Genomic DNA, 22,185 nt, shown 5'->3' with positions numbered 1-22,185 from the left:
ATGGTTGTACTCTAGGTTAAGAAGATTTTTGAGAGTTAGTTGGAAATCTAACAATTGTAAGCACTTTACATTTAAGAAATTAGTTTACATTTGCAATTGGCTGGTAAACAAGTTACTCAGTGACAAACCTATCGGAGACCACCTGAGTCATCCCTTCATTTGGATCTGTTAGATGCCATGCATGAGAGACAAAAAATTTTAAAAAAGAACACAGGTTAATATGCTAAATTTTTCAACCCATAGTCAGTTTATAATGAACATAATTCCAAAACATAAAATATTTCTAACATTTAAAATTCATTGTAGTAGAAATATCATGTTGTACATGATATTTCTAAGGAGAGTTATTTTCTTTAGATTTGATAGAACAAAATCTGATTTGTAGTAATAGTAAGTACAGAGAAATAAAGTTGAAAGTGAAACAATTCATATTTGAATAATAGTTTTTGTAGCCAGTTTTTCATATGTCTGTTGTGCTGGAAAGATAATAATAATTTTAAAATAATCTTTGGAGGAGGAATAAGAAAATGAGGAACAAGAGGAAGAAGAAGATTTTATATATCATACTAAGTATCTTATTATTTTTCAGTGTCCCAATTAATCAATGTTTCCTTCTTCCCTACATCAAACATTGTTTAATATAATCAATGTCACATGAAATTAAGAGTTACCAAGTATATTGCTGGAATATATGTGTAAGCTAATCTAAACTAAGCTAAAATTGAAAACTGGGCAAAAAAGCAGCATATAAAAGTCATCATACCCAACAAAGCAGGGTATAAAAATGCCCATACATGCCAAATAGTCAATATGAAAAGAGAAAATTTCAGTAAACATTGGAATACTTGAAATTATCCAGACTTTCTACATCATGCAAAGAAAGCTATTTATTTAACTTAATGTCATTAAAGATTAGTTACACAAATATATTCTGAATTTTTTATAAAAATTATCAAATTTGAGGGAAAAACTAGCAAATATAATTCTGTTTTCATTTTCTTTCCTTTTTATCTTCTTAGGACACAAACTACAAATATTTTGAACAACGAAAAATCCCAAGGAAGAGAGAAGGAAGGAGGATGTGGAGTTTTAAAAATTTCTCAGACTGTATATTTTTGAGATTAGTTGTTTGTCAGTTGCTCAAAAATATACAAGAAACTCATACAGCTCAATTCCAGAAAAATAAACGATCCAATCAAAAAATGGGCTGAAGAACTAAATAGACATTTCTCCAAAGAAGACATACAGATGGCTAACAAACACATGAAAAGATGCTCAACATCACTCATTATCAGAGAAATGCAAATCAAGACCACAGTGAGGTACCATTTCACACCAGTCAGAATAGCCGCGATCCAAAAGTCTGCAAGCAATAAATGCTGGTGAGGGTGTGGAGAAAAGGGAACCCTCTTACACTGTTCGTGGGAATTCAAACTAGTACAGCCACTATGGAGAACAGTGTGGAGATTCCTTAAAAAACTGGAACTAGTACTGCCTTATGACCCAGCAATCCCACTGCTCGGCATACACATCAAGGAAACCAGAATTGAAAGAGACATGTGTACCCCAATGTTCATCGCACCACTGTTTATAATAGCCAGGACATGGAAGCAACCTAGATGTCCATCAGCAGATGAATGGATAAGAAAGTTGTGGTATATAGACACAATGGAGTATCACTCAGCCATCAAAAAGAATACACTTGAATCAGTTCTAATGAGGTGGATGAAACTGGAGCCAATTATACAGAGTGAAGTAAACCAGAAAGAAAAACACCAATACAGTATACTAACACATATATATGGAATTTCGAAAGATGATAACGATAACCTTGTATGCGAGACAGCAAAAGAGACACAGATGTACAGATCAGACTTTTTGACTCTGTGGGAGAGGGAGAGGGTGGGATGATTTGGGAGAATGGCATTGAAACATGTATAATATCATATAAGAAAGGAATCACCAGTTTAGGTTCGATGCAGGATACAGGATGCTTGGGGCTGGTGCACGGGGATAACCCGGAGGGATGGTATGGGGAGGGAGGTGGGAAGGGGGTTCAGGAGTGGGAACTTATGTACACCCATGGCAGATTCATGTTGATGTATGGCAAAACCAATACAGTATTGTAAGGTAAAAAAAGAAAAAAGAAAAAAAAAAGTCTCAGACTGTCTGTGTAATGAATTCAATAATTGATAATTCTGTCAATGATTCATTCGAAATTTTCTAGCATTTTCATACTGTCAGCATGGGATTTTAAGAACTGTTTTTATTAAAGAGAAATAAATGTCTTATTAAGTAGAAATCAAAACACTTAATTTTTCAGATGGAAATTAACCTCCTTCTTTGGAATGGACATATCTGATTTCCATTCCTTCATGTAGATGAAGGAAAGGTCCATTATTAGGGGAAAATGAGGTGGCATTTTCCCATCAGAGACTTGTAGAGTATCTCTGAGACTACAAGAGACCATCAGTCTATGAATAATACATACTGGATGGAACTGAACCTGTATCAAGTTCTTGCAAGATTCAAAAATAAAAATTTTCTCTTTGCGGAAAGCTTCCATGTCTGTAGGAAAAAGAAGGGTCCACGTACCAGAATAGAACAATATATGAGCAGATACACTTACAATAAATGCTCAGATATAAAACAAACACCTTACACACTCATGCATACACACATACACAATACATCTCATGCATGTGTGCATGCATACAAAACACACAGTTTTCAACACAAAACTGTTGAAAAAATAATCACCTTCAAATGAGCACTGATAAGCTCTATTGAGAGCAACAATTCAGACAATTTGCTCTTTCTATAATATGCAAGTATTTAAATATCATTAATCATGAAACTTGGAACTAGATTCAGAATCATAGAAGAGCTTTAATTGTGTTACTACTTGAAATTAATCTCACTAATATTTAAAGTTTTGTTAGGATAATATCAGGTTGAATGTATTCTAAAAATATCTATGACCTTCCCATGAGAAAAAAAAAATAGTGTGTAGGAGAAACAGTGTAAAGAAATATCTATAAACATTGAAAGATGGATAAGATGAGAATCAGGGCAGTTGAAATCACTTGAATACAGAGGAAGAAAAATCACACAAATAATTTTATCTGACTCCTGTGTTTGTAACAGACATAAATGAACTCAGAGTCAAGAAATCTGGGCTTTAATGAGCTTATCCCTTAAGTCATCATTGCATCTTTTTACCCCTACAGGGTTGCCTAAGAAGGTGGAAGGTCTATGTGCAGCTCTCATTGCCTGAAGTTATTTGTTATATTATTTCCAAATAACAAACACTGTGATTAAAGTAAGACTCAGGTTTCCCAAATGTTATTTTTACATGCATAAAATCCTACTAATATTTCCTTTAAGTTTAACCTATTTAAGGAAAAATAGTCTTGTTCTTAGAATACAGTTGATTTTGCTTAATCACTTAAAGTAAGTAAACTATATCAAGAAAACCTATGCAGATTTGAATAATTGTATTCAAATACAATATCATATAAAATTGTTAGGCTTTACTTCATATAAAGTAATTATTCATCTAAAAACAAACCTCATTCATTCATAGAAAATAACTGTAATATATTGTTGAACCAGCTATCTTCTAGAAAATGTCTATATTATTAGACATTTTGTCTAATATATTCCAAAGTACATAAAAATTTAGTAGATATGTAATTCAAAATCATGTTCAAATAGCCTTAGTTTTATAGTCATAATTTCCTTATTTACTTGTACTATTTCATTATATTACTTTATAATACACCCTTAATATCAGAAGTAAATAACACTAATTTTTGTAGAGGAGCATATGGATATCCTGCTGTATAAAACAATAACTTCTAGATTTTCAAACTACAGCATGAGTATTTTAAGACATTAAGAATTTATGCAATGATTTCTTACTTTGCTGAACGTGAAAGTGACAGAAATCTGTATTATTTTGCTAATAAAGTCTTGGAGTCATTCTTCTAATTCTATTTCTTAGGTCTATAAAATTCTTATTGAAAATCAAAGGTACATGAAAACATTAGTAAAATCTCAATATGATTATTTCATAAATATTAACAGTTGTGTTTTAAAAATAATGCTATACTTTAATTTCATTTTATTCATTAAAAATCTAAGTATATTTCCTTGTGTTTTTTTTTCTTAAATTAAATTTTAATTTTTACCTTATTTTACTTTACAGTACTGTATTGGTTTTGCCATACATTGACATGAATCCACCATGGGTGTACATGCGTTCCCAAACATGAACCCCCCCTCCCACCTCCCTCCTTCTTGATGTATCACTTGGTTGCAAGAAAGCTAGAAAATATTTTTAAATAACTTTCCTTTCTATTTAGTATAAATTCACTTATAATAAACTGAATTTCTTGATAAAACTTTTGGGGAAATTTGTGTGGAAAATAGCTAAACACAACATGCTTCTCATTATGTTTTCATAAATCATAACCACTTCTGAACTTTTTAGAGAACTGGTTATAAACAGAAACACTTAAGAGTATGTCTACATAAAAAATTTCTGGATTAACATACACAATGCAGCAAATATTTATTCAATTGTCTATAACATGTTACAAACTATGAAAATAAAAATTAGAAAATTTAACTCAGTAAAAAACACATATTAATAGTATTAATTTGTATTAATACTTATGAACTAATCAACAGATGGATTTAAAGTTTCACAAGTTTCAGAATAATGTTTTTAAGAGGAATAATTTTGAAATTGGGAAATTTAGGGAATTTCACTGATGTTTACTTATTTTCTTAAAATGTAGGTGCTTTTAGTCAAATTTCAGCTCTTTAACAGGGAATTTTTAATGTGAATTGATTCAGTATAGGTCACTCAGTCATGTGCAACTCTTTAAGACCTCATGTACTGTAGCCCACCAGGCTCCTCTGTCCGTGGGATTCTCCAGGCAAGAATACTGGAGTGAGTTGCCATTTCCTCCTCCAGATCATTAACCTTATCCACTTCCAAAGTAAATGTATGAAAATATTGCCATAATAATTTTGTGTTGTTTTTACTAGCCTTTGATATATCTGATTAGAATGTATATAAGATCTAAGTCAGCAGATTTGGAAAACTCAGCAGTGGTCACAGGACTGGAAAATGTCAGTTTTCATTCCAATCCCAAAGAAAGGCAATGCCAAAGAATGCTCAAACTACTGCACAATTGCACTCATCTCACACGTTAGCTGGAGAAGGTAATGGCACCCCACTCCAGTAATCTTGCCTGGAAAATCTCATGGACAGAGGAGCCTGGTAGGCTGCAGTCCATGAGGTCCCTAAGAGTCGGACACGACAGAGCAACTTCACTTTCACTTTTCACTTTCATGCATTGGAGAAGGAAATGGCCACCCACTCCAGTGTTCTTGCCTGGAGAATCCCAGGGACAGGGGAGCCTGGTGGGCTACTGTCCATGGGGTCGCACAGAGTCGGACACGACTGAAGCGACTTAGCAGCAGCAGCAGCAGCACACACTAGTAAAGTAATGCCCAAAATTCTCCAAGCCAGGCTTCAGCAATATGTGAACTGTGAACTTCCAGATGTTCAAGCTGGTTTTAGAAAAGGCAGAGGAACCAGAGATCAAACTGCCAACATCCGCTGGATCATCAAAATAGCAAGGGTGTTCCAGAAAAGTTTCTATTTCTGCTTTATTGACTATGCCATAGCCTTTGAATGTGTGGACCATAATAAACTGCGGAAAATTCTGAAAGAGATGGGAATACCAGACCACCTGACCTGTCTCTCGAGAAACCTGTATGCAGGTCAGGAAGCAACAGTTAGAACTGGACATGGAACAACAGACTGGTTCCAAATAGGAAAAGGAGTACATCAAGGCTGTATATTGTCATCCTGCTTATTTAACTTGTATGCAGAGTACATCATGAGAAACGCTGGACTGGAAGAAACACAAGCTGGAATCAAGATTGCCAAGAGAAATATCAATAACCTCAGATATGCAGATGACACCACCCTTTTGGCAGAAAGTGAAGAAGAACTAAAAAGCCTGTTGATGAAAGTGAAAGAGGAGAGTTTGAAAGCTGGCTTAAAGCTCAATATTCAGAAAACTAAGATCATGGCATCTGGGCCCATCACTTCATGGGCAAATACATGGGAAAACAGTGGAAACAGTGGCTGACTTCATTTTTGGGGGGCTCCAAAATCACTGCAGATGGTGATTGAAGACATGAAATTAAAAGATACACTCCTTGGAAGGAAAGTTATGGGCAACCTAGACAACATATTAAGAAAGCAGAGACATTGCTTTGTCAACAAAGGTCCATCTAGTCAAGGCTATGGTTTTTCCAGTGGTCATGTATGGATGTGAGAGTTGGACTATAATGAAAGCTGAGTGCAGAAGAATTGATGCTTTTGAACTGTGGTATTGGAGAAGACTCTTGAGAGTCCCTTGGACTGCAAGGAGATCCAACCAGTCCATCCTAAAGGTGATCACTGGGTATTCACTGGAAGGACTGATGTTGAAGCTGAAACTCCAATACTTTGGCCACCTGATGCAACGAGCCAACTCATTTGAACAGACCCTGATGCTGGGAAAGATTGAGGGCAGGAGGAGAAGGGGACAACAGAGGATGAGATGGTTGGATGGCATCACTGACTCAGAGTCTTGGGTAGACTCTGGGAGTTGGTGATGGACAGGGAGGCCTGGTGTGCTGCGGTTCATTCAGTCGCAGAGTCAGACATGACTGAGCAACTGAACGAATGGAAGACAATTGTATTTGATAATTGCATATCCTAACTTTAAGTAAAAAATTATTAAACTGGGATAAATGTCCATGGATTCAGTGTACCTCCAAGCTCATTTATAAAAAACTATGAAGAATGGATAGCATACAATTTAAGCCAATCCACCTTGAAAGTCTGTAATACACATGCAACATGAGAATACTGATACCTGAGAAGAAATGTGCTTTGAAGCCCTTCTTGGATACAGTATTGTCAGATTTGAATTCTATTCTCATATTGTTGAAATGGGATGTGATCACTTCAGGCACTTCAGCACCACAATATTTGCCATGCAATTTAGACTCAGAAGAGAGACCACTCCAAATCTCCACATAATCATACTTGCATACCTAGAAATAAACAGGTTACTATAATCACCAAATTTGAAAGCATCAGATAATTGACAGCTATTTTAAAAAATTTATTATGATTTTCCCTTTTCACTCCTGTGGGTCTAACTGGATTAACAGATCCAAAAATACAGACTTCAAGAAAACTGAAATGAGTGATGAGTATTTGTTTAACAATACATACGATTTGAACTCTCCACATTATGTATGCCTTGTAATATGTCAACCTTAATTACTGTTTTTTTGTGATATTAATTAGGTAATGAATAAGCAAAATGTTGCTAGGAAAAGTGAAATGAGTTTTCTATCTACTTTGCTACCACTGCAACTTTTATTTAGAGAGGGCTATGACACAAAAATAGAATAATGTTACTGAGGCTAAAGTTGTTTCCTATTGACTTTCCTTTTGGATATCAGTATGATGAATGAAACAATGAGTGATAACATAACCCAGTATTTTATAAGTCAAGAATTTGCTCATGCCTTTATTTGAAATAGCCAATAATTTAAACTATGAAAATGCACAGAATTTTTTTTAACAATATTCCACACAGTGACCTCATCATAAGTCTGAGATTTCCAGGATATGTTAGAGTCTGTAAAGTCTCCTTCCATGAATAAAGACTGCTATCATGAGAAAAATGTCTTTAACCACAATGTACCATTTATTTAAAACCATCTACCTATCTTCCTCCTAAACATAAACTTCTATCCTTTGAACTTCTACCAACTAGTGAATCAAAATGCCATTTCTGCCATAACTAACAGCTTTAGGGAAACTCAGAAAGTAGAAGCCATTCAACACTAAGCTCACCTTACATCACAGAACTGGTAGGAAGAGTCCCATTTTCAAAACAGTGCTGCTCATGTGAAAGCTTTTCTAAGATTACTGAAAAAAGGCTTTCTTAATTTTAATATTTCCCTAAATTTCAGATAATTATTAAAGAAAAATGATGTTTCATGTGGATAAAGTATGTGAGAAAAATAAATTGCAGTAGTTTTTCCATCATAAAACTTATACATGTTGTGAAGAAGACCTCAAAAGGTCCACAGAAGTCTAAAATTGTACATTGCATTTCAGACTAAGTCATGTCCAACTCTTTTTACGACACCATGGACTACAGCCACTCCAAGCTCCTCTGTCCATGAGATTTCTCAGGCAAGAGTACTGGAGTGGGTTGCCATTTCATTCTTCAGGGAATCTTCTAACTCAGGGATCAGACCAGTGTCTCCTGCATTGTTGGGTGGAGTATTTACCACTGAGCCTCTTGGGAAGTCTAACTTGAAAGCCATTAATAAGAGACTAAAAATGCACACAAATGCCTTGACTACTACAAATAAAAATCTTTTTTTTTCTCTATTAATTTATTTTTTTTAATTTTTATTTTTACTTTATTTTACCTTACAATACTGTATTGATTTTGCCATACATTGACATGAATCCACCACGGGTGTACATGCGATCCCAAACATGAACCCCCCTCCCACCTCCCTCCCCACAACATCCCTCTGGGTCATCCCTGTGCACCAGCCCCAAGCATGCTAAATGATTTAAAAAGTAAGAAATGTGGGAGGGGTAAAGAAGAAGCAAAGATACATATACAATACGAAATTATAGCATAAAACCCACAATTATCACCAATAATATTACCCAGGAGTACAGATACATTGGGCTTCCCTGGTGGCTAAGTTGGTAAGGAATCTGCCTGCAGTGTGGGAGACTCAGGTTCAATCCCTGGTGGGGAGGATCCCCTGGAGAAGGAAATGACAACGCATTTCAGTATTCTTGCCTTGGAAACCCCAAGGACAGAGGAGCCTCGTGGCCTACGGTCCATGGGGTCACAAAGAGTTGGACACAACTGAACGACTAAACCGCCACAGATACATTATATTTCTGTTCTCCACTTATTGGCAATCATTCAATAAATATACATCAAAACAAAATACATTTTATGAGTGAATTTTATCATACTTTTGACTCTTAATTCATTTTAAATTGGGCTTCCCTGGTAGCTGAGCTGCAATTCAGGAGACCCTGGTTCAATTCCTGGGTTGGGAAGATCCCCTGGAGAAGGGATAGGCTATCCACTACAGGATTCTTGGGCTTCCCTGGTGGCTCAACTGGTAAAGAATCTGCCTGTGATGTGGGAGACCTGGGTTTGATCCATGGATTGCAAAGGTCCCTTGGAGAAGGGAAACGGCTATCCACTCCAGTATTCTGACACGGAGAATTACACGGACTCTATAGTTCATGGGGTGGCAAAGAGTGGGCACAACTGAGCAACTTTCACTTTTACTTTTTCATTTTTAAATAAATAAACAAAAAAAGTTTCTGGGAGAAAAGATGTGAAAGTTAGAAAGAGAAAAGGAAACAAAATACAAAAACGCAAACAAACAAACAAAAAAAAAAACTTTTGTTTCATTTCCTCTGGACTTAAAAAAATATTGACCAGTTATACAAGGCACAGTTCTAAAAGCTGTCATTTCTAGGGTTGACATTCTGTTTGAATTTGATGCTTGTGTACTAGCACATAGGAATTTTCAAATAAATGATTTCACTTGTTTAAAAGGATGCTTGGGGCTGGTGCATGGGGATGATCCAGAGAGATGATATGGGGTGGGAGGTGGGAGGGGGATTCAGGATTGGGAGATTGTATACACCCGTGGTGGATTCATGTCAATGTATGGCAAAACCAATACAGTATTGTAAAGTAAAATAAAGTAAAAATGAAATTAAAAAAAAAAAAAGTGATCACCTAACAGAAAGTTGGACTTTTACTATGTTAAACTATAAAGGTAAAGAAAGGAAAGATAGGGTCAACCAGATGCATCTTTTATTGAGGTTAAAAATTCATCTTTGTGAATCATAAGCATATTCATAATGCAAAACGAGTTATATAATGAAAATATATCCATTTCCACCAGTGAAATATATCAGGTTCTTCCAAAAAGGAATTTTTGTTATGATCCAACAAGTGAATTTCGGTTTGTTTTTTTAGAAAAGTCTATGTGACATGACCCTAATATTTTAATAGTACTTCAAAAAATCAGGAAAATGCTGAGGAGTAATTTTCAATCTCCTAGAGACAGTCTAAATCACCCAGTGCCAACAGGAATCATAAGCAGTTGCAGAAATGAGAAATAGAGCAAAAAAAAAAAAAAGACGAGTATCTACACTATCATACTTGTTTCTTGTCTTCTCTCCCTCTTTCCTGCCCTCCCTGCTTCCCTCCCTCCCTCCTCCCTTTCCTTCTTTCTTTCCTTTTTCTTTTTTAGCTTTCCAGATCACCACTGGGGATTCCAAAAACACTTTATAAAGACATATTTATTATTCACTTACTTCATTGCCTTCCAATTCAAAAAACTCAAACTTCATAGAAATTCTGTACTGTGTTGGTGCGACCACTTGCCATATACAGTGTTTGTTGGGAGGGTACTCCTTGGGCCATCCTGGAGTGGTTATAGTGCCATTCAGCTTTGTAAGAAGTCCGCCACAAGCCGCTGGAGAGAAAGAAAAAGGAAAGTTTCTCCTAAAAAACTCTCCCATTCTTAACACCTTTCCACTAATAATCAAACATCTCAGCATTAAGTTTCAACCATCTTCTGAATTTTTCAAAATCTAGAAAACTGCAGTCTTTAGTACAACATTTTGAAACATCTAATCCCATTAGAAAGTGTTATTTTGCAGGTTTGGAGCCAAGATAGTGATTGCTAAACTACAAGAAAGTGATGGCTGAACTACATTTTAAGCCTTTTAAAGTTGTCTGAGCAATATAAAGAACACAGTGTCAGTTTTCTTATCTTTTCAGTTCAGTTCAGTCGCTCAGTCGTGTCCGACCCTTTGCGACCCCATGAATCGCAGCACGCCAGGCCTCCCTGTCCATCACCAGCTCCTGGAGTTCACTCAGACTCACATTCATCGAGTCAGGGATGCCATCCAGCCATCTCATCCTCTGTCGTCCCCTTCTCCTCCTGCCCCCAATCCCTCCCAGCATCAGAGTCTTTTCCAATGAGTCAACTCTTCGCATGAGGTGGCCAAACTACTGGGGTTTCAGCTTTAGCATCGTTCCTTCCAAAGAAATCCCAGGGCTGATCTCCTTCAGAAGGGATTGGTTGGATCTCTTTGCAGTCCAAGGGACCCTCAAGAGTCTTCTCCAACACCACAGTTCAAAAGCATCAATTCTTCGGCGCTCAGCCTTCTTCACAGTCCAACTCTCACATCCATACATGACTACTGGAAAAACCATAGCCTTGACTAGATGGACCTTAGTTGGCAAAGTAATATCTCTGCTTTTGAATATGATATCTAGGTTGGTCACAACTTTTCTTCCAAGGAGTAAGTGTCTTTTAATTTCATGGCTGCAATCACCATCTGCAGTGATTTTGGAGCCCCCCAAAAATAAAGTCTTATACTGCTTCCACTGTTTCTCCATCTATTTCCCTTGAAGTGATGGGACCAGATGCCATGATCTTCGTTTTCTGAATATTGAGCTTTAAGCCAACTTTTTCACTCTCCTCTTTCACTTTCATCAAGAGACTTTTTAGTTCCTCTTCACTTTCTGCCATGAGGGTGGTGTCATCTGCATATCTGAGGTTATTGTTATTTCTCCCAGTAATCTTGATTCCAGCTTGTGTTTCTTCCAGTCCAGCATTTCTCATGATGTACTCTGCATAGAAGTTAAATAAGCAGGGTGACAATATACAGCCTTGACGTATTCCTTTTCCTATTTGAAACCAGCCTGTTGTTCCATGTCCAGTTCTAACTGCTGCTTCCTTACCTGCATACAGATTTCTCAAGAGGCAGGTCAGGTGGTCTGGTATTCCCATCTCTCTCAGAATTTTCCACAGTTTATTGTGATCCACACAGTCAAAGGCTTTGGCATAGTCAATAAAGCAGAAATAGATGTTTTTCTGGAACTCTCTTGCTTTTTCCATTATCCAGCAGATGTTGGCAATTTGATCTTTGGTTCCTCTGCCTTTTCTAAAACCAGCTTTAACAACAGGAAGTTAATGGTTCACGTATTGCTGAAGCCCTGCTTGGAGAATTTTGAGCATTACTTTACTGGCATGTGAGATGAGTACAACTGTGTGGTAGTTTGAGCATTCTTTGGCATTGCCTTTCTTTGGGATTGGAATGAAAATTGCCCTTTTCCAGTCCTGTGGCCAATGCTGAGTTTTCCAAATTTGCTTGCATATTGAGTGCAGCACTTTCACAGCATCATCTCTCAACTGGAATTCCACCACCTCCACTAGCTTTGTTTGTAGTGATGCTTTCTAAGGCCCCCTTGACTTCACATTCCAGGATGTCTGGCTCTAGATGAGTGATCACACCATTGTGATTATCCAGGTCGTGAAGATCTTTTTTTTGTACAGTCTTTCTGTGTATTCTTGCCACCTCTTCTTAATATCTTCTGCTTCTGTTAGGTCCATACCATTTCTGTCCTTTATCAAGCCCATCTTTGCATGAAATGTTCCCTTGGTATCTCTAATTTTCTTGAAGAGATCTCTAGTCTTTCCCTTTCTGTTCTTTTCCTCTATTTCTTTGCATTGATCGCTGAAGAAGGCTTTCTTATCTCTTCTTGCTATTCTTTGGAACTCTGCATTCAGATGCTTATATCTTTCCTTTTTTCCTTTGCTTTTCACTTCTCTTTTTTTCACAGCTATTTGTAAGTTTTTATCTTTTAAATGGATATAATATCTATACCATATGATAGCTGTAAGCATTCATAAAATGATATGTAAGGAACAATACAGCCTATTGTAGTAAGACCAAAATCAATTGCTTATTTCCCCCAACTCTTTCATTTTTTTTTTCAAGACAAGAAACTCTTAGGAAGAGTTAGTTGAGCTAGCAGGCAAGGTAAACTATAGTAAATAGAGCATATTTGTTACTCCCAGAACTCCATCTAAACTGGTTTTCTTTCCCTTTTGGGTGATCCATTTAAAAGAGGTACTACAAGGAGATCAAACCAGTCAATTATAAAGGAAATCAACCTTGAATATTCATTGGAAGGACTGATGCTGAAACTGAAGTTCCAAATTTTGGCCATCTGATGCAAAGAGCTGACTCACTGGAAAAGACCCTGATGATGTGAAAAACTGAGGGCAAGAGAAGAAGGGGGTGACAGAAAATGAGGTGGTTGGATGGCATCACTGACTGAATGGACATGAGTTTGAGCAAACTCCAGGAGATAGTGAAGGACAGGGAAGCCTGGGGTGTGGCAGTCCATGGGGTTGCAAGGAATCCGACATGACTGAGCAACTGAACAACAACAACTATTTATGTTACCTCTAATTCTTTTTTTTTTAAATTTTTTTAAATTTTAAAATCTTTAATTCTTACATGCGTTCCCAAACATGAACCCCCCTCCCACCTCCCTCCCCATAACATCTCTCTGGGTCATCCCCATGCACCAGCTCCAAGCATGCTGTATCCTGCATCAGACATAGACTGGCGATTCAATTCTTACATGATAGTATACATGTTAGAATGTCATTCTCCCAAATCATCCCACCCTCTCCCTCTCCCTCTGAGTCCAAAAGTCCATTATACACATCTGTGTCTCTTTCCCTGTCTTGCATACAGGGTCGTCATTGCCATCTTCCTAAATTCCATATATATGTGTTAGTATACTGTATTGGTGTTTTTCTTTCTGGCTTACTTCACTCTGTATAATCGGCTCCAGTTTCATCCATCTCATCAGAACTGATTCAAATGAATTCTTTTTAACGGCTGAGTAATACTCCATTGTGTATATGTACCACAGCTTTCTTATCCATTCATCTGCTGATGGACATCTAGGTTGTTTCCATGTCCTAGCTATTATAAACAGTGCTGCGATGAACATTGGGGTACATGTGTCTCTTTCAATTCTGGTTTCCTCGGTGTGTAATTCTTATTGATAGTGAGATTAGGAAAATTAGAGTATTTAAAAGCAAGTTAAGTGAAAGGAAGGACTTCCTTCATAGTTCTGTTGGTAAAGAATCTGCCTGCAATGCAGGAGATCCAGTTTCGATTCCTGGGTTGGGAAGATACTCTGGGGAAGGAAATGGCAACCCATTCCAGTGTTCTCATTTGGAGAATCCCGTGGACAGAGGAGCCTGGCGGGCTACAGTCCACGGGATTGCAAGAGTCAGACATGACACAGCTACTAAACCACCACCATCAGTGAAAGGAATGTATTATACACAGTTCCTAATTAATTCCTAAGGAGTCAAGGGTTAGCTAAAGTAACTGGTCTCTTTACTTGCCCTTGTGTATGTATGCTTATATATGTGTATCTGTGTATGCATGTCAACTAATATAAAGATTATCATATTTATACATATATTTTTAAAGCTACTGGTACTTTCAGGTTTACCATATTTGGCATATTTCTAAAGTGTAAAAATATTTATGCTAGGAGTCACATAGAAATAGCCAGATAACTTTCTTTTTATCTTGTATGCAATATCCTCAGTTTTAAAGAAACTGTATTTTCTTTGTAACTGTGTCTATTTTATTCTTGCTTAATAGGGAGGCAGAAAGAGAGAAAGAGAATGAGATTACATGAGAGAAAGGCAGGGGTAGGGTTTCAGGCAGGGAACACCATGTGCAAATCCAGCCCCACCTTCGCAGGTCCTTCTGTCGGGTCCCAGTTCATAGCCAGGCTCACAGGCGCACTGGTAGCTGCCCAGCGTGTTCAGACAGTGCTGCTCACAGCCGCCACGGTCAGGCTTGGCACACTCATCTTCCTCTATAAAAGTGGCAACAATTAGAGAACAGCTATTTTGTTTTTATACACTAATGTGCAAAATTTTTTGAAAATGTGATGTTTAATAGTTTTGAATGAAACTGAAACAATTGATTTCTTCAACAAAATAACAGGAAACATTTGCAAGCCTTTGATGGATGACATATAAGAATCCATGTCACTGCAATCTAAAAATTGTGTGAGAATCAGAAGGACTGGGCCAACTGATGATCACCTTATCTCAGACACAGCATATTTTTTTTTTTTTAATTTAAAGTTAAAGGTGATTACTAAGATGTAGAGATTTTTCAGAATGAAATAGAAAACTTAGTGAAAGAACATGAATTCATCTGTTCATTTCATAGTATAGTTTGCTAGGTAGCCTGAAAAATGCTTTTAAAGAAATAGCATTATTAATAAGTAAATTATGGTGGCAAGAAATTAAAAAGGAAAACTAAGAAAATTTCTAGACCTCTTTCAATTAAAAATTCAATATTTTTTATAGAGAGATATTGATTCAGAAAATACATAATTCCATATTTTATAAACATTAATAATTTTAATTGTATGTGGTAACATAAAAATATACAAAATAGACATGTGAAACATATATATTATTCTAAAAAAAACACGTGTGACAAGGTACTTCATAATCTCACTCTCTAGGAATAACCTACTCTGAATTAAGAAAACAGTAAAAAATATTCTCTGGAGAAACTGTGTATCATCCAACACTAAGCATTTTGATAACCAAATACAAACATCACATGAGAGACTCTTATAGTATATTTCTTCTACTACAAAATATAACTTGTAGGGAAGATTTAAAGTACGTAAATGAATATTTTAATGAATACTTTGAATACATATACCCTAAGTGCCAAGGTTCTCTGCCTTTCAATTCAAATGATGAATAATACCCAGGGGAAATCAATTTGTTCTTTGAATAACAGAAATGTCTGGATATTCTTCACACTTTGACATACACAACTGAATTCATCACTTATTCTTTAAAAGGTATCACAGAGGAAATTTATTTTCTCTATTAAAAGAATTTTATTCTACAGTCACACAGTTAACCTAAATGTCTTTGAATTTTCAAGGAGCAAATCTGATGCCATTATTTACAATGAAACAGCTTTCTTTTTACCCTACAAATATACATCATGCATGGGACATGAAAATAAAATAAAATTCAAAATTAAAGATAATCAGTAATAATTCTTTGTCAAAAAGACATTTTAAGGGATCAGAATATTCTACTAAGGAGGCCATACATTATTTGTAATGTGGTAGAATGCTACTCTCTAAGGGAGGGCATAAAAGTGCTGCCATCTGGAAATAAATTGATGAAATATATGTCAGTAATCCCCTCCTGGTTATAAACTTTTTTCTGATTATATTGCAAATATTTCCTCTTATCTGAATATCCCTTTCTGGATTTTGCTATTTTGACTGTTTCCTAAAAACAGACGATAGAAAATCCTAATGGATTTCCTATCCTGTGCTACAAATCTCTAGATTCTAGTTTCCTTTTTTTTTTTTAACCAGTAAACTTTTCCATCAAAAATCATAAAAATATTGATATATTTATGAAGACTGCATACTTCAGCCTTCAATATTACATTACTCTATTTCTTCCCTGCCTCAAAGCTAAATACATTTACTACATAATACTACATTTATCATTGACAAAGAGAAGCTTACATTTTAAATAATTCTAAATTACCTTTAAAAAAATTGGCAGCAAACCCTGCCTTGTTCACGGTTCCATCAGAAACAAACTTCATCCACAAGGTATTGGAGGTAGATCTGATATCTTCAGGTTTATCATAACCACAAAAACGTCCTATCAAAGGACTACTTTCATTGGTTCCATCTCGAACTTCTAGATAGTCATAGGCACAATTGTCATGTCTTTCAATCTGTAATAGTAAAAATATGAGATCTATCTCATTAATAGACAAAACAATTTCTATAAAAAGAGCATTATGTATTCTCACTGATGTGATACTAACACAGCCATATAACAAATTATTTACACAAAAGAGAGCATTTCTGATGAATTATGCATGGTAATATCACACTGTCAATGAATAAAGGGTTTATGAATCTGGCAAAGACAGAGAGAGAAAATATCTATGAAAAAGTGCATCCACATGCATTAGGATCATAGAAGTTAGCTGCCTTTTAAAATGGAATAAAAATAAAAGTAGTAATTCTTTGCAAAACAGAATTTTAAAAATTCCAGATTTAAAATTATCATTAGAAATCTGGGCTAGATATCCTATAAGCAATGCATAATTTGTTCTGAAACATAACCAATAATTATAATAATTGTTCATAGCTGATCAACAAAACCATTATTTTATCAATAGACTGAATTCATATTTTATTGACAAATGTTGCATAGTTTCAGGTTATACATATCTTTCTGAAGGAAAATCTGATAATATGAAATTACAATTCTTCTTAGTCTATGAATCCTTTATCCATAGTTACCATAGCTGTGAGTGAGATGACTCCACTATGGAACTATCACTAGCTGCCCTCTCAGAGTCACAAGGGCTTGCTAAATGAGCCCTTTTACCCCAAATCTTTCCTTGCAACCTGTGCATCCTTGGTGAGCTTAATCTCTTTCCTAAACAACTAAATGCAAATATTAGCTCAGACTATTGGCCTATAAGGGGCCTCCTACGTGGCTCAGTGTTAAAGAATCTGACTGCCAAAGCAGGAGATGCAGGTTCAGTTAATAGGTAGGGAAGATCCCCAGGAGAATGAAATAGCAACCCACTCCAGTATTCTCGCCTGGGACAACCACGAACAGAGGGGCCTGGTGGACTACAGGCCATGGGGTCACAAAGGGTCAGACACAACTTAGTGACTAAACGGCAGCACCTCCAGCAGCAGCAGCACTGGCCTTTATAAAGGAATGACATTTGTTTTAGCCTTAAAATACTAAAAAAATCTACAAATTGTTTTATAAATTATAAGACAATTTTTAAATAAATTCTTGCTTCTATAATTTTTTTATAAAAAATGACTAACCCTAAAATCTTAGTAGAGTCAACTACTTATTAAGTATTTGAAGCTGGAAAGCATAGTCATCTACAATTAATAAACCATGAAAAGTATCACATCATTTCAACCATCATTCAACATACATTTCACTAATTTATGGAACTCTCCTATCACAAAACAAATGTCAGGGAACATGTTCATTCAATGAAGTACAATCTGTAAGCATGAAACTGGTGGCAGAGTTGGTTGAAGTAGTCATTTCCTGATTTGTCAATACATTAGCAATGATAGTCTTCACATTAGGCAGCATGAAGACAAACAAGGAAATATATTTTGAAGCGGATTTGGTTAGAACTAAGTACTGCATTTGCTGCCGCCCTTTTCCCAATCACAAATTAGAATCATTCATGTCTCCATTAAATGTTCACCGCCTGGTTCTATGCTGGGCACTTCTCACTCAGTATGCACAGTGTGCTTAGCGTACTTCTAGCTGCTCAGCATGCATCATTTGTCAAAGTAATAGAGCCTTGCACTCCTGGAAATTATCCTGGCGGGTAGAGAGCAAAGGAACAATAAACAAGGTAAATCATAATCATAAAATATTAGAAAGTAAAATATTCTATAGAAAAACACGAAGTGAAAGAAAATAGGAAGCATGAAAAGTGGGGGTGGGGTGAGTGAAAGTTGTGATTTTAAATTATACTATCAGTAGGAGCTCACTGCTGCTGCTGCTGCTGCTAAGGCGCTTCAGTTGTGTCCGACTCTGTGCGACCCCATAGAAGGCAGCCCACCAGGCTCTGCTGTCCCTGGGATTCTCCAGGCAAGAACACTGGAGTGGGTTGCCATTTCCTTCTCCAATGCATGAAAGTGAAAAGTGTAAGTGAAGTCACTGAGTCGTGTCCAACTCTCAGCAACCCCATGGACTGCAGCCCACCAGGCTTCTCCGTCCATGGGATTTTCCAGGCAAGAGTACTGGAGTGGGTTGCCATTGACTTCTCCAGGAGCTCAGTAGGATTCATAATTCTGGGTTTTTCTCTAAAAATGTACTATCTTTGTGTGTGGAATTATGGGAAAGAATTGGAAAATATTTAACATTAAAAATGTCTCACTTTTGACTTTTGACTTTTTTTTATTTTTTATAGTGATAAAATTTTTTTTATTTTTTATTTTCACTCTATTTTACTTTACAATACTGTATTGGTTTTGCCAGCACTTTTAAAGCATACTTTTGCAATCGTAGTTATTAAATACGAAGGTGAGGGCGAGCTAGTAGTTGCATGAGAAGTGAATTAGTCACCAGGGGTGACAAGGCTAGCTGCCCAGGTAGGACATATCTTCTTCTCTCAGTCTAACACACTGTCTTGAAAATCAGAATTCTCTATAAATATGAGGACATTTCCAGATGGCCAAAGGCTATTCTTTGGCTAAGGGGACATATAAAATAACATTTGAAACTCTCAAGGTATACAGCTTGATAGAAGAATAAGTGAAACTGAGCAATAACAAAACTGTAGGGAAAATAACCAAAGGTCTCAGCAAGCCAACCTATCTTTACCTGCTTGAGCAACACAGAATGAACTGCTTGCAACTCATGAATCATTTTGGAAGTGGAGGAAAAGGTTATATCAGAAGAGGAAAGGGAGTGAGAACACACAATGAAGAAAGAAGCTGCCTGCCATAGAAGGTCAATTAATAGAAAAAAATCACATTGTTTCATATTAGAAGTCATACCAGAGGTTAAAAAAAAAAAGAAGGCTAATTTAAAAGGGTTTGGGCTTTTAATTACAGTATGAAAAAAATGAGATAGACAATACCGAAAACAAATTACACTTCATCAATGGTTAAAAAGAAACAGGATGATGCATATTTCCCTGTATATAAAACTCCCTTTGTTCCTTTAACAGTTACACAAAAGGTCTCTTTAAATTTACAGCATATTCACTAGTTACACTTAGTAAAAATTTTAAATATTTTATATGATGTGAAGTGAAGTTGCTCAGTCGTGTCTCACTTTTTGTGATCCCGTGGATTGTAGCCTACCAGGCTCCTCCATCCATGGAATTTTCCAGGCAAGAGTACTGGAGTAGGTTGCCACTTCTCCAGGGGATCTTCCCAACCCTGGTCTCCTGCATTGCAGGCAGACTCTTTACCATCTGAGCCACCAGAAAAGTCCATTTTTATATGATACACAAAGTGTAAATATCTCATGGGTAAAATGTATAAAAATGATCAATTTTAAGATGGATTCTACCAGTACTTATTTATTAATTACATGTTACTTACATATTAAGTATCATGCACTTGGTATCTTGGGTTAAACAACAGAAATGTAAACTATAGTCTCACATAGCCAGTGCCACAGTTGTTGACCCAGATAGCTCACCTGTGACTTCCATGATTCTTGTTTATACATTTTTCTAGGTTAATTACATTAATCCTAATGTAATATCAGCACAATAAATCTGCTCTATTGGTGTTAATTACAATTAATATCTCTTTAACTATATCTGCATAGCAGTAATGATGGTGAGCACAAATCAGAGTTTGAGTTATGTTATTTATGTTATTTGTGTGACAGCTTTAGAGAATGATGGTGGTAGTTTAGTCACCAAATTGTGTCCTAACTCTTGTGACCCCGTGTACTGTAGCCCTCCAGGATCCTTTGTCCATGGGGTTCTCCAGGTAAGAATACTGGAGTGGGTTGCCATTTCTCCAGTATAGAGAATAGACAGACATAGATATGTTCAAAGCTAAAAAGTGGATAAGTTCCTTGATGTTACATTACATTAGGTATAATGGGAAAAAGAACACTGAAGTCAATAATTCATAAAAACAAAAAAAGAAAAAGTTTCTTCTTGCTTTGAAGTATGGACATAGTGCACAGATCTGGAATCTGAATGCAATGTCATGTATAATTACACATGTAGCAAATGCGATGATGAAACGGACCTACTACAGACTTTAAGGCAGTCAGAGTACAAACCATATAGGGGTGTGGCAAGTTTATCTTAGAGTAAACAGACCTAATATGTATATACATAAAACAATAAAAGTGATCTTAAGCTCTGAAGATTTTTTTTAGGAAACTGATGTGTAAATGGTACTGGAAGTAGATCCAATACACAAAGAAGGAAAACAAGTACAAAGCTTAGGTAGAAGAGATGGATATTACACTTCATTATTAAGTTGAGGGTCCATGTCTTTACTGGTATGTTAGAGAAGAAGCAGTTCTTTTATTTAGCAAGATCTGAAATCAATTAAATATGATTTAAAGTAGCCAGCCTCTGATTCTAACACTGCCAGCCAGTACAGAGCTCTGTGGTCAGTGATGCAGGGAGCTCTGAAGGAATGCTAACCATGGAGCAAGACACCAGGCCCGGGCTTCAGGGCCATTCACACACTGTGCTTTCATTTTATAATCAGATTTCCAAATAAATTTGACATTCCAAAAACATCTACTGCAATATCTAGTTATTTGTAAAAACCTCTGAAACGTCCAAATTTCCTAGGGAATAGTTTTAGTGAAAGCTTTCCCATACTCCTTGAAAAATTGAAAATAAAATTACCAGATGATTCATCAATTCCACTTTCAGATATACATTTGGAAAACTGAAAGCAGGGTCTTGGAGAGATATTTGTGCATCCATGTTAATATCAGCATTATCCATAATAGCCAACGGGTGAACACAATCCAAATATCCATCAGAGGATGAATGGAAAAGCAAACTGTGGACTATACATGCAATGGGATATTAGCTTTAAAAAGGAAGGAAATCCTTTCATGTGCTATGGCATAGATGAACCTTGAGGATATTACAGTTAGTGAAATTTAAAAAGTCACACAAAATTCAAATACTGTATGATTTTACTTACACAAGGCACCTAGAGTAGTCAGATTCACAGAGACATAAAGCAACAGTGATTGCCCTGGGCTCGGGGGAGCATGGATGGGGAATTGTTGCTTGCTGGATAAACAGCTGCAGTTTTGCAGCATGAAAATTCTAGAGATTGATTACACAATGTGAATGTACTTAACTCTACTGTGCGTACATATGTTATATCTATTTTACCGTAATAAGTCTTCAGTGAATGGTAGGACATAATTTCAAAATATAATTAATACTATAACTACATAAATGATTAAACTTTTATAGTTAAAATAATTTAAAATTCTATACACTTGTATAATATCATATATGAAATGAATCGCCAGTCCAGGTTCGATGCATGATACTGGATGCTGGGGGCTGGTGCACTGAGACGACCCAGAGGGATGGTACGGGGAGAGGGGTTCAGGATGGGG

The 22,185-nt window shown here is 36.2% G+C and overlaps 1 protein-coding gene across 1 annotated transcript in view; it reads right to left on the bottom strand.

Moving 5' to 3' along the window:
• Positions 1 to 22,185, bottom strand: part of TLL1 (tolloid like 1) — a 175,242-nt gene that overhangs the window by 43,910 nt on the left and 109,147 nt on the right. Inside the window, exons 13-16 of the mRNA XM_018061208.1 lie at positions 16,591 to 16,786; positions 14,739 to 14,864; positions 10,469 to 10,629; positions 6,948 to 7,128 (exon numbers count right to left, since the gene is read on the bottom strand). Coding sequence (XP_017916697.1) covers positions 6,948 to 7,128; positions 10,469 to 10,629; positions 14,739 to 14,864; positions 16,591 to 16,786 — 664 coding nt within the window. The remainder of the gene's footprint in view (positions 1 to 6,947; positions 7,129 to 10,468; positions 10,630 to 14,738; positions 14,865 to 16,590; positions 16,787 to 22,185) is intronic.

This window comes from Capra hircus, chromosome 17 (assembly GCF_001704415.2).
Source record: "Capra hircus breed San Clemente chromosome 17, ASM170441v1, whole genome shotgun sequence".
In the NCBI taxonomy this organism is placed as follows: domain Eukaryota; kingdom Metazoa; phylum Chordata; class Mammalia; order Artiodactyla; family Bovidae; genus Capra; species Capra hircus.
Note: the sequence above shows the minus strand (reverse complement) of the source record. Positions and strands in the feature narration are given on the sequence as shown.